This window comes from Camelus bactrianus, chromosome 12 (assembly GCF_048773025.1).
Source record: "Camelus bactrianus isolate YW-2024 breed Bactrian camel chromosome 12, ASM4877302v1, whole genome shotgun sequence".
NCBI lineage: Eukaryota > Metazoa > Chordata > Mammalia > Artiodactyla > Camelidae > Camelus > Camelus bactrianus.
The window spans coordinates 26,307,813-26,321,398 of record NC_133550.1 but is presented as its reverse complement, the minus strand read 5'-3'; the positions used below and the strand labels follow the sequence as shown (position 1 = coordinate 26,321,398).

Sequence of the window (13,586 nt, the reverse complement as noted above, 5' to 3'; positions counted from 1 at the left end):
GAAAGAAATAAAATAGTAAGAAGCTGCAAACATTTCCTGAAAGTCTGAAAGTCTACATTCTATCAGATGATGAATGATTTTTGAAAATGCTCTTTTCAATAAGTAATATTATACATATGAAATCCTGTGCTGCATGTCCCATGGTCAATGCACGAAAAAAAAAAAAAAAAAACTTTGGAAATGATGAAATGATGCAAAGCAGCGGTTATTAAGCTTTTTTCGTTCCATGGGCTTTTTGGAAGTCTGGTGAAGCCTACGGACCACTCAGGATAATGTTTTAAAATACATGAGAGGAAATATGTGGGATTACAAAAAAGAAACAATCTTTAAACAGGGTTATCAAAATACTAAAAAAAAAAACAAAAAAAACCCCAATTTATAATATAGTTATAAATGTGCATTTTAACACATTAAATAATAAGCTCTAATGGTGGCTCTAGTAAACGCCATAATTTTGAAGCAGTTATGAGTGTAAGTGCTATTCTGAGATATCTGTGACAACCGTAATATAATATGAAAATATCTATAAATTCTATGGGTGATAGTCACCAATACTACAGTCACAAATACTACTGTGGGTTGTGATCTACATATAATTGATAGAAATTGTGGTTAGTGGAACACGAATATGGATTTTTTTTCCCGTCCAAATTCACAGACCTTCTAAATTTAATCCAAAGACCCCAAGCTAAGAAGCTTTTGATCTAAAGCCTTTGCCTAAGTATTCCATGGACACTATTTTGAAACTTCTCAGCTCTCCCTGATTGACTATCATGACTTTTATCAGAATAGAATTTTTTAAAATTTTTTTATTGAGTAATAGCTATTTTATAATGTTGTGTCAAATTCCAGTGTAGAGCACAATTTTTCAGTCATACATGAACATGTATATATTCATTGTCACATTTTTTTTTCGCTATGAGCTACCACAAGATCTTGTATATTTTTCCCTGTGCTGTACAGTATAATCTTGTTTATCTATTCTGCATTTTAAAATCCCAGTCTGCCCCTTCCCACCCCTAGAATTTTTTTTTAATTGAAGAATAGTTGATTTACAATATTGTGTTAGTTTCAGGTATACAGCAAATGATAGAATAGAATCATTTTGACTAAGAGGGATGTATTAAGTGGAAAAAGCATGGAATTTTAAGTTTAATTTGCACACATACACAAACACACACAACTAGGTTCAAATCCCAGCTCTGCAACTTGCCATCTGTGAAATCTCTGACAAGTAACATAACCTCGCTGAGCCTCATTTTCTTCTGTAATTTGAAATAAAAAATTTACTTCCTGAGATTATTGGGGATTATTGAAAAACGGATGAACTATCTGGACCCCCTTCAGAAAACTATTAATCCAAAAGCATATACCCAAACTTCAGGAGTTCACAGACCCTGGGTTACTAGCCCGGCTTTATCTTTTACTGCCACCTTGATAAACTGCTTTCTTATCAGAGAACTTTACCTTTCAGAGGAGGAGGAATGTTGCCCGGAAGTCCATCAACGCTTTCCTAGAAACTTTCACAAAATGTTATCGAAATCTTTCAAAGTGCTTTGTAGGAAACATGACAACCTGAACCGACTCATCAGTGTAGTGTAACACTATAGTGCTGTGAATAAACAGGTGTATAAATTTTAAGAAACTTGAAGTACTGTTCTTTACTCAAAATCAATATTGCTCAGGCTGTAACTATACTGAAGTATTATGGCCAAATCTGGTTTTAACATCCAGAGAGATACATGGATAAATGAAAAAGATTTAGAAGACAATCACAAATACAATGAAAGGTTTTTAATGGCCTATACAAATGGTTAAAGAAATAAGTAAGTAAACTCAACATCGTCTTGAAGTATATAAAAACATTTTTCATTACAGATTTGGTCTTGACCAAAAGATGAAGAAGAAACAGCAACAAAAATTTTAAACAGAAAAGTACAATGAGTCGGAAAGAGTTCTTTACCTTATCTTATAAAACAAAAGTAACTGGATCGAAACAACAAATCAGAGACTTGACTAACATGTATTTTTCTGCCTTTGATGATGACCTCACCATTGTTTTATTTACCAATATTCAAAACTCATCTGTTGTACTCCCACCTCTACTTAGTCATTAACTACTGTGATGTGAATGAAAAATACTACAAACTGTATCAGTAAACAAAGAATGCTGAAGCTACCAAGTCATCAGCGGCTGCTGCCACCCCCCAGTGAAGACAAGCCTGCAGCCCAGCCTCTGCCACCACTCACAGTGGTGCACCCTGAGGGGACTCAGAATAAGAAAGGACAGGATACTGGCCCTGGATAGGGAGGTGCTCGTCAAAGGAATGAAATCAATGAGCCCAAATGTTTGCTTCCTCCTATACACAGAAAAGCGCTAAATTCTTTAACTTGAGATGCCTGGTTTCTTTAGTTAACAAGTAATCCTTTAATGTTCCAACTACCTGGCCTTTGTTGTAAAGCTCCTATATATCCTGGCTCCTTCCCTACCTCTTTGGAGCAGTCCCTCAGAGCCATCCGAGAGGCTGTCATCCTGGCTCGAGGCCTCCCACCAAATGAAACAGAGCTCTCAGTTTTTTGGCTGCGCATTTATTTCAGTCAACAACGACTACCACTATCTCTCATTCCCATCCCTTCTCCATTCCTCAGCCACCATCAAAACCTGGAGTCCCACTATCTTCTATCCAGATAACATTTAATTGGCTCCCAGACACAGTGCTCTCTCTGCCCAAATTACTTCCTAGCTTTACTGTTTGTTGCCCCATAGCCCCCCACTTGCCATCTCACGTATGGAAAAGACGGAGCATGCGGAGGAGTATTTTTATGGTTGCATCAACATGCCCAAGCTCATGACCACATTTTTCCTTCGTTCATGCTCTTTCACTTAACTGGAATTTTGCCATCTCCAAATCCCAACCATTTGTTAATACCTTCTTCAAGTCCTCTATATGTTCCTTGAAGTGTTTCATAACTATGCTCCACCATTTCTGAGTGTCTATGACACCTAACAACTCTATCGTACAACCTGAAACCTACTCAATGACACTTTAAATTACTGTCTGTTGTTAATATGTTAGGCTTATCTTTCCAACCAGATACTAAGCTATTTGCATAGTGGGCTAGATATTAAACTACAAAGTAGACAATAAGAATCCATTCATCCAAATTTCCAAAAAAGAAGACTGGACCCCACACACTGTAAATAAGCAGTCTTTAAACCAAAGATTTCACATAAGACTGCTGCAAGGGTAATTTGCTTACTTTGAAAAGTAAGCAGCTCAAAGAGCAAAGATTCTCCAAAGAGTATGCTAGTCCTTGAACAGAATCTAGGGAAATGATCAAGTTCCTCCCTGCAGACAAGGTAACCCACAAAGCCTGAGGTGCTGCATCAAGCAAGGCACTAGGGCAATACAAGCAGAGTATGTCTGGTACTGGCCTGCAGTGTATGGATCTGAGAGAATATCTGGCAGAGAAACAAAAGGAACGGCCAAAAAGCAGACTCTGGCAAAGGAAGCAGCATAGATGCAGGCAAAGATTTCTTTCAGCAGAAATAAAATGAAGTAAGTTTTTGCAAAAGCAAGGAATAATTTTTCAGTCAGGAAAACTACCAACATCAGACAATAACCTTTAAGAAGTGCTATCAGTAAAGCAGAGGTATGATGACACTCAGAAATGCCTCAAACACCCCAGTGACAGTGCCCAGGTCTGCAAGCTCTGTGTGAAGGGGTGGAGTTTTTTATTTTGGTTCATTTCTCGGCTGCTTGAAATATTTCATTACATAATTTTTTTTCAAGAAAAGTATGTAAACAATATGCTTCCTAAATCATTGTACATCTGAGAATATCTTCCTATTTCTTTCATAAGAGAATGACACTCAGCTGGATACAGAATTTAAGAGTCACAATCTTCTTCCTCACAACTTTAAAGCCAAATTGTTTCATTGTCTTCTGATGGATAAGGCCGAGATGTCTGAGACATGACTGATTTTCATTCCTTCAGAGATTTTTTTTTTCCTTTTAGATGCTTAAAATATAGTTTTGTGGGTTTTGTTTTTTGAAATTCAAAAATTTTACCAGAATGTGCCTAGATACTGGTATTTTTCACAAATTCTATCAGGGACATAGTAAATGTGGTCTTTAAAAGTTGAAATTCCTATCTTTCTTAATATATCTCTTATTGTTGTTTTCCTTTACTGTGCCATTTTTTCTGTTTTCTTCCTTAGGAACATCAATTATGCACTTAGTTGGATCGTTGTTTCCTATCTTCTGTATAGATCATCTTCTTGATGACAATCTTGCAATCATTTTCTTTTTCTTTTCCCCTGCATTAGAGGAGAGTTTGTCAAGGGGCTCTCCTAATTACCAATGATATTTAGCAGATTCAATTTGTTTCCTTCTGCTTCTAATGAAGTATTCAGTTCAGCTACAGGATTGTTAGCTGCTTTGTAGGATTTTCTTAATTCCGTCAACTCTGTTATATCTTTGTGATCACATTTCATCCTTCACCTCTTTTCTAGAGTTTTAAAAAATTTTTTATTGACAGTACAAATGCTTTTTCAATAACAATATTTTTTAATATGTATGCTTTCCCCCCAAAGCTTTGTTCTCTTCATTTGCTTACACTGCAGAATATTTTGTAGGTCCCATGCACGTTCATTTTCTGCTTCCCACAACAATCAGAAGAAAAGCCTGCTATTGGCCCCAAATTCATATGAGCATCTTTTCTTTTAATCCTTTCACTGTCCACCTATGTGCCATTAGAAGTCTCCTCTTACGTGGAGAGCTGGAGATTTGACTAATTTACCTTTCTATCACCAGCCCAGTAATCCAGTATACTGAGGGGAACAGGAGGGAGCAGGTGTCCAAGGTGGTCATTGGGGACACGTGTCTCTGTATACCTTTCACTGTGTTTGGCAAATCTTTATGCCAGGAAACATTTTTTTTTCCCACATGTAATTTACTCTTTGGCCTGGCCTTCCCAAATGTGTGATGGGACTATGTCTGGTGTCCAGCTGGTTGCTAGCTACTGTCTGGCCCAGCAAGGACAGGTCCAATCCTTACCTATTTTGTGTGACGATAACCACCTTTAGACCTCTCCACTCAATTGCTTCTCAATACATTTGTTCCGCAGTGGTGAAAGGATTTCCAAAATGGACAGTTCCCCACCTGTCCCTGGGACTAATCTGGCCTCTAAGCTGTCAACTCTAACTTCAGAAGTATTATTCAGGTTCTGACAGAATCACCCTAACTGACAACTATACCACTTTCTCATGAGGGAGAATGACGAATCTTCCCTTAATATCATGCATTAATTACATCCTAATCTTCCTTATTTGGCAGTTATTCTCAAAGTTAAAAAAATTCTTTTACATTGCTTTGGTTATTTTAATTGGAATTTGGAAGAGTATGGGAGGAACAGATGTCTTTTTATCTTGATATTGTACCTCAAAAGTCTAACTTTCTCCTCTTTAATCTGCTAGTGTGAAGAAATTCTTGTATTGGAATTTTCAAAGTAACTACTATTAAATAAAAGTGAAGGTAAATAACATTCAATAATATATACTTATCTATTGTGATTTATAATAAAAAAATGCATATTTTGTCTTCATCCCTGTTTCCGAAAAGATCTCCCACGGACGCATGCAAACCTATGTGGCCTCTCCCTGGAACACATTTACATACACAATAATGATGGACTAGATAATTATTAATAGCACAATGGGATTCTAGTAATGTGTCAGTACCTTTTGAGTTTTATAACTGCTTTGCTGTAAGGGATCAATGTTCGAATACCACGGGGTAAACTGTGATACTGTGTTTTATAACAAGAAACATACATTTGCTCTTTGGCCCCCTCCTGGCAGACTCCAAAAGCCCCTGGAATTTCCCAAGAGATCAGAGCAACAAAGGTGTCCTTTGTTATTCATAACAAGCCCCATTCAACCAACCACACCTGAGTTTATGTTAATGAGGTGACTTTTTAAGGATGTGGGCTGGTTGCCAGGGGAATCAACCATGTGATTAGAGGATCAGAACTCCCCAACGTCCTGGCTGAAAAGAGGGGCTGGAGACTGAGTTCCACAAAAACCCAAAACGATGGGTTCAGAGAGCTTCCAACTGATTACCATGTGAAAGTGCTGGGAGAGTGGTGCTTCCGGAGGGCATGGAAACTGCACCAACTTCCCACATAACTGCCCTGTGGATCTCTTCCAACTGGCTGTACCTGAGTTACATCCTTCTATAACCTACTGGTAATCTCGTAAGTGAACTGTTTTCCTAAGATCTGTGAGCTGCTCTAGCAAATTAATCAAACCTGAGAAGGGGGTCATGAAACCTTCAGTTTATAGCTACAGGTCACTCAGAAGTACAAGTAACAAACTGGCCTTGCAACTGGTATCTGAAGCGGGGGTGGGGGCAGAGCCCTTAGCCAGCCTATGGTATCTGACACTTTCTCCAGGTAAACAGTGTTAGAACTGAATTAAATTGTACGACACCCAGCTCATGTTGCACAACTGCTTCATATGTGGAAAAATCACACGCCTGTATCAGAATCGAAGTAGTACTATAACAGTCTTAAGAGTAAAGGAGACACACAACAGGAGTGTGTTTTTCCTCTACATTTATACACACACACACACACACACACACACACACAATTATTACGGTAAAGTATACATAAAGTAAAACTTACCTCTTGAATAATTTTTAGGTGTACAGTTCAGTGCCATTAAGTACATTCACATTGTTGGGCAACCATCACCACCATCCATCCCCAGAACTTTTTCCTCTTTCCAAACTAAAACTCTGTATCCACTAAACAATAACTCCCCACTCCCCCCAGTCCCTGTTAAGGACCATTCTACTTTCTGTCTCTAGGACTACTCTATGCTTCATGAATTTGACTATTCTAGGCACTTCATGTAAGTTGAATCTTACAACATTTGTCCTTTTGTGTCTGCTTATTTCACTGGTATAACGTTTTCAAGATTCGTCCGTCCTGTGGCATGTATCAGACTCTCATTCTTTTCTAAGGATGAGTAATAGCCCATTTTAGATATATACCACATTTTGTTTATCCATTCATTCTTTGATAGACATTTGAGTCATTTCTATCTTTTGGCTGTTGTGAATAATGCTGCCATGAACAACTACCTGTTCAAATCCCTGCTTTCAATTCCTTTGAGTATATACCTAGAAGAGGAACTGCTATGTTCAATTTTTTGAGGAATTGCCAGACAGGTTTCTACACTGGCTGCACCATTTTACATTCTCACCAATAATGTACGAGGATTCTAACTTCTCCACAACCTCTCCAACACTTGCTGTTTTCTATTTTGTTTTGTTTTTAATAATGGCCATCCTGATGGGCTCAGAAGGTATTTTTATTGAGTCATTCTCATATTCACAAATCACCTTACCCCAAATTTATGTAAGAAAGGGAGAGGGGAGTTACATATGCCTGGACAAAGGCCTTTTTCACTGTATGAAACTACTCACATTGGCAATGAAACATGCAGCCCTAGCATCCTTGGTAAGATGCTCGCAGCAATTAAGACAACAAGCTCTAACTACTGCATCACTTGACTGACGCAGATCTACCTTCTACCTCCGTTAGGAAAAACAACTATTAAAGAAAGACCATGTAAGGGACTGGGGAAGAAGGTGGGGAGAGGTTACACTGCCAGACATCTTTGTTCCTGTCTTTACCTGCTAAGAAAGTGAGTCAGTTCATTTACCTAAGTCAGGATCAGAAGAGCAGGAGGAGAATACGGATGAAGAAAGGAATTAACTGTTTTAAATGTCAGCTTGTGCTAACATATATCTCTAAACCTCCATTTCAGCTCTCTTATTTTACTGTGGAACCCTCAAGCTTTTAACAAGTTTTTTTTTTTTTTTTAAATTTTGGAATCCATTCATCTTTCCTTACCACAAAACTGTCCTGTGCCAGAATCTGGTTCTTTTCTCATGGGTCTAACATTTCAGCTTGTTATAAACAGCATATGGATTCAGATTATGCAATGATAATGTGTGCAACATTCCAAGGATTTATATTTTCTGTATACATGTGAACAGTAAGTAATTACTGCATTGATTTTTCTATACTCTAAAAATAAATAATGTATTAATAAACCAAGTAAAATACTAATCTGGTACATATAGTTTTCTATGATATGTAAATAGAATCCTTTCTTTTATTGATTTAAATTTTTTTTTTAAGTCCTATGCTGAAAAATGAGAAAGTAGCCATAAAACAAAACATGTAAGTACCCAGCTTTTTGGATAAAATTCTAGATTTTAAATCCTTAAAGACACCAAACATACTGAAGTCTAGTAAAAGATTTCCTAGCAATCAACTTCTGAGTAACTTGTTAGTGTCGACGTTCTACCAGCCTTACATTTTCTGTTTGTCCCATGCTAGGTGCATCTTGCCAAACAGCTTATCCAGACAGACTTCAGTCTCCTCTGTGCCTGTTCAGCTGCCATTTGTTATTAGAATACAGGCATTATCTTTTAAAACACACAAAGACATGCATATGCAGATGAAGCTCTTCACATAAGCGAAGATATTGTGTATTAAAGATAATCGCTAAGAATATCTGAAACTCACATGTCAAAAAGTATCATCTTCACTTCCTTGGACCTTTGAAACGGGAACGCACAAGGGTTCTGGCTTTCCACTATAACCTGACTTTCACCTTGTTCAAAAAGAGCTAAAAAAAAAAAAAAAGAGGAAAAAGGATATCCAAAGGCATTTCTCATCAATTGCTAAATGGTCCAATATATTTGTAACTCTATCTTCTTTTCCTTTACACCAAGTGAGTGATGAAAACCTGATGGGACAGGCGAGCAGCACACTAACATCCAGTCACTGGTGTCTATTCACATAAATAGACAAAAACAGGCCTGCGTGGGCACAAGAGGTTCATGCTGGGAACTGCACAAGCAGTGAGTGAAACACCTCCAGCATGAGAGGAAGAGGTTAAAAAGTTTAAAATTTCTGAATAAAATCATTAGGACTAACGCAGTGAAAGGGATTCATTTTTCAATTTTCTTGAAAAACAGGCCTCAATCTGTGACCCGGCCTCCCAGGTATTACATACAGACTTCAAGAACACAGTCATTCAGAAAGTAACTGCTTCAAGGAGTCCGGCTAAAACTACAAAGACCTGAAATTCCAGGCGGACACAGGGAATTCTTTGGGGAATAAAAGAATTTTATGACTCAGAAGATTAAAATCTCCTGAATACTCACTGAAGTAATCTAATGAAGTATTGTCACCAGGAAAGGAGTTTGATGAATTTCTGTGTTGTGCAGGAAAATCCTAAGCAAAACAAACAAACAAAAAAAACTGAGCAAACTTGAACCTATATTCATTTGTAATTTTTCCTTTCGGGGTAAAACTAACTTCAAGGACACCAGAATTTCCTATAGGATCTAACATTTTATAAAATGCCACATTTTTTAACTACTGGGATTTTAAGCAAAATTTCATATCCATATTTAAAAAAAAAAATCCATATCTTACTCAAGACACCCCAGGAGTAGGCCCAGGATTCAAACGTGGGTCATTTTGAGGGTTCTTAGTCTTCAAATTTAATATAATTTGAAAGAAGTAATAAGAGTTGAAGGTAAAGGCTTGGGCCAGGTGCCAATGGAAAGAGAAAGGAGGAGGTCACGTTTTTCCTGGGGAGATCAACAACAGCAAAAACCAGACGTGGCAGTGCTTTCCTGACTTCAGACAGTGTAAGCACAGGAGAAAATCAGCATCAGGGGGTCTAGCCTTATCTTAAAACACTTCCCATTTTTTCCTACTCAATTCTGATTCAAAATTTTGCCTGTTCTATATGAAACGCCCTTCTAATAACCAGTCATAAAAAAGTAAAGCAAGCAATGAAAGCCTTCTGTTTAATCTTTCCCAGGGACAAACAGTGTAATGTACAATATGTAACTATGAGTTAGATTGCAAATTACTTTTATTTAATTTAGTCTAGTGTTTAGCTTCACCTCTGAAATGTCAGTCTGCATCCTTCTATTTTGGTTTGATGCTATAGTCCACTTTAAACAGTAAATGTTTACATTAAAGGGACAAGAGAATGTGTGATGTATTTTTAACTGTCAGGAGTGTTGTGAACAGCAGCAGCTGGAAGAATATGGAGTCTGCTTCACTGCTATCCTGAAGCCTTTTAGAGTCTTTGGATCAGAGGTTAACTTCTTTCATTGCTCATATTAAAAACAAAAACAATTCAACTGCCGTCTCTGAAAAATGTGGTAAGATTTCTAGAGTTCACTTGTGGTCTCTGCACGGGGCTCTACACTAACTTTCTGCTGGGGCAGGGAGTGAACTGGTCACAGGACGTGGAGCTTTTCTTTCATTTTTGAGGTTGCTAGTTCAGATGAAGTCAAAAGGCAGGAGCAAAGAAGGGATTTCCATCCCGGGAATGACTTAGAAATCTCTCTGAACTGTGCTTGGTCCAGTTCCTCGGCCGTCTCTGTTCACATCATCCTGAATTCATTATGATGTGGCCCCTGTTAAGAGGCCAGCTCACAAGACCAAACACTGAAACCAAGTTGATTCCCTTAACATTTCCAGATCTGGTGAAATTCCATGAATAAAATGGAAGAGAGCGTTTAGCACTCTTACTCTTGCTGCAGTAACTTCAGGCCCAGTGGAAATACCCCTGGGGAGAAATAAAGCCTAAGGCCATGCTGGGGGATGGAAACAACCAGCACGTGCATAATTAGACTTCAGATCTGACCCATCGAGTTCAAGAATCATTTGAAGGCGGACAAAAGCCTCCATGGTCCAACTCCTACCTCCCTCTCCAAACGCATCTCAAACCACGCTCCCTACTGTGCTCCAGCCACACTGGTCTTCTCTCAGTTCCCCTAACACGTTGAGTCACTGCTTATCAGGGTCTGTTGTATTTGCTTTCTCCTCTGCTTAGAACACTCCCCCAAGCTCTTTGTTTGGATTCTCATACTTCAGACCTTAGCTCAAATATCTCCTTCCCCTGTAGGCTTTCCCAGAAATCCTATCTAGATGAGTGCCCCTCCCACCATTCCCTGTCATCTGATCCTTTCCATTTCTTCTACACTTGTTATCAGATGTCATCCTGTTTATTGGTTTCCTGGTTTAGTGCCAGACACATACACACACTAGAATGTAAACTCCTTAAGAGCAGGAGCCCTGCCTTGTCTGTTTACCACTCTTTCTACTGTTCCGAAAGCAGTAAATATTTAGCGAGTGGATCTGTTTACCACTCTACTAGAGGCTGAGGGTAAAACAACATGAAAAGATGTAGATCATCCTCAAAAACTTTATGAAGAGTACGGAGACTGGCGAGTAATCATAATACAGTAAGATAATTGTTTTACGGGGGGCACATAAGTCTCGTAGGAAGAGCCTCCATATGCCTATTTTAATGGGGAAAAAGTCTCTTCCGAGGGAGTAGATTGGGTGTGCAAAGGCACAGAAACAGCCATTAGCAACACACAATTCCATTCTGTGGGAATTAGGTCAGGTTTTATAAAATATAAATTGCTAGGGGTGAGGATGGGGAGAAGGGGAATTAAACCTGGACAGAGAGGGATCCAGGTCATGAAAGCGCTTCCTCGCTATGCAGAGGGAGAGAGAGTTCATTTGATAGCCAGTAGGAAGCCACTGAAAAACTCTGGGCAGTGGGGTGACATGATCAGGTTTGCATTTTAGAAAAATAACTGATAACGAATTTAGGTGATTTAGAAAATGAAATTATGAACAGGTAGCAGAAGGCCATCCAACAGAGTTTCACGATGAAATGGGGATCACAGAGAGGAAGAGGGGTCCAATGGCAGGGAAAGCTCAGACAGATTTTGCTAATACTTCTCTTGTCTCTGGTATCTGTCCCTTGTTTTATTAGGCCATACACTGTGGTGTTCACCCACGGAACAGCTCTAGCAGGAGAGTCTAGATCCCAGTGTCTATCTTAAGGAGGGTAATCTATGGGGACTGAGCTAGTCCCTGGATAGGAAACTTTTCTTTTTCTTTTAGGTATTTAACGCTCCCAGACATCCTCCCTCCCGAATCCAAGCAGGATTTAGAGGCAGAATGCTGCCACTAACCAAGGAATTCTGTTTCACAGGTGTGTGGACATTTCTTATCCTTTGGACCCAAATCCCCTAGCTCAAGTGCCAGCAGGAATATTGTGACCCACACAGTGTATCCAGGTAAACTGCAGGACATCATGTATGCAGGGCCAAAATGTAGAGGCAAGAGGACTGGAAGTACTACTGAACCAACCACAGGAAGACCAGTGAAGCACAGGGTATGGCAGTAGCTTCAAGCACTTGAGTTTGCAAAAACATAATGGGTTAAAAGCACTGGGCATCTGTCACTAAAGTTCTAAGATTGCCAAGCAGTTTGGTGGAGGCGAAACGAGATGATGATCACCTCCAACTCGGAGGAGAGCCCTAAGGATGCATGACCTGGCGGTGGTGATCTGCCACACTCACAGCCTTTCTCAACCAGAGTTCCCAGAGAGAATGAAGCTTGAAAACCCTGATGCAGGGCCTAACCCAAGGCACCCACTGCACGTAATTAACTTCTCTCCTAAGCATCTACAGGGGTCCTCATTATGTATCATACTTGGGAAAACTGAAAAAACAGTTACTCAAATCTTTTTCTGTAGCCTATGGTTCAGAAGAGGAATCCAGGGTGAGAAGGGCAAGGGAGGGCGTGGTTTGCTATGTCCTCTCTTGTCTCAAGACCTTCACTTAGTCTCATTGCATTGCTTGGGACTATTCTCACTCAAGCCACGCCCTCCCTTGCCTAGCTCTCTTCTGCTCATCCTCTAGGCTTCAGCTTAAAGCCAGAGACCTCCCTTGACCTCTCGTACTGAGTGAGTATGCCTTGAACCGAGACAGAGAGAGGTCCAGGTCATGAAAGCCCTTCCATGTCATGCTAAGGGAAAGTGATTCCACCCTGCAGCCAAGAGGGAAGCCACTGAAAACCTCTGAGCAAAAGGATAACATGACTGGATTTGCTAGTTCCAAAAACCTCATACCTCTTCCTTGTAATCTTATTTTAAAAACTCATTTAATTAGGGCAGGACCTGAGTCTATGCTGCACCATTTATACTCAGCGCCCAGCCCATTCGAACATGTGCTATGTTGGTGTTTAAAAGAAAGAATGAATGAACAAATAAAGCATGATCTGATATTTGAACAAATGTGCCTTGACTGGAAGGTAGGAAAGAGGGATTTTAGCAATTTAAAGAGACATTATTAACATACAGGAAACTGTCAAGTGCTACTTACCAAAAACAGCACTAAATACCTCACAAAGAGGGGGTACTATGATCAATGCAATTAAGCAGAGTTGCCTGTACTTTTAATAATGTTTATTGAAAAGCCGCTGAAACATCCTTTTCAGTCCCATTACTCCTATCCAGTTAATGATGATGGCCTTGGGCTACTGAGAACCTTTGAACATGACATACAACTTCAAAGCCCACAATACGCAGAATGAAGGGCACAGGTGAAGGCAAAATAAAGTAACCACTTATTCTTCAACTGAGGCTGCAAGACGGGAATATAGGTAACATATTG

General features: G+C 39.3%; 1 protein-coding gene across 5 annotated transcripts in view; it reads right to left on the bottom strand.

Annotated features, from left to right (window-relative positions):
- Positions 1-13,586, bottom strand: part of MSRB3 (methionine sulfoxide reductase B3) — a 151,036-nt gene that overhangs the window by 29,933 nt on the left and 107,517 nt on the right. For 2 of the 5 annotated variants that reach the window (XM_074375083.1, XM_045507021.2), the window contains exon 5: positions 9,252-9,321. The exons of the other annotated variants lie outside the window; for them this stretch is intronic. In XM_074375083.1, the coding sequence (XP_074231184.1) occupies positions 9,252-9,321 (70 nt within the window). The remainder of the gene's footprint in view (positions 1-9,251; positions 9,322-13,586) is intronic. 5 annotated transcript variants of the gene reach the window in all.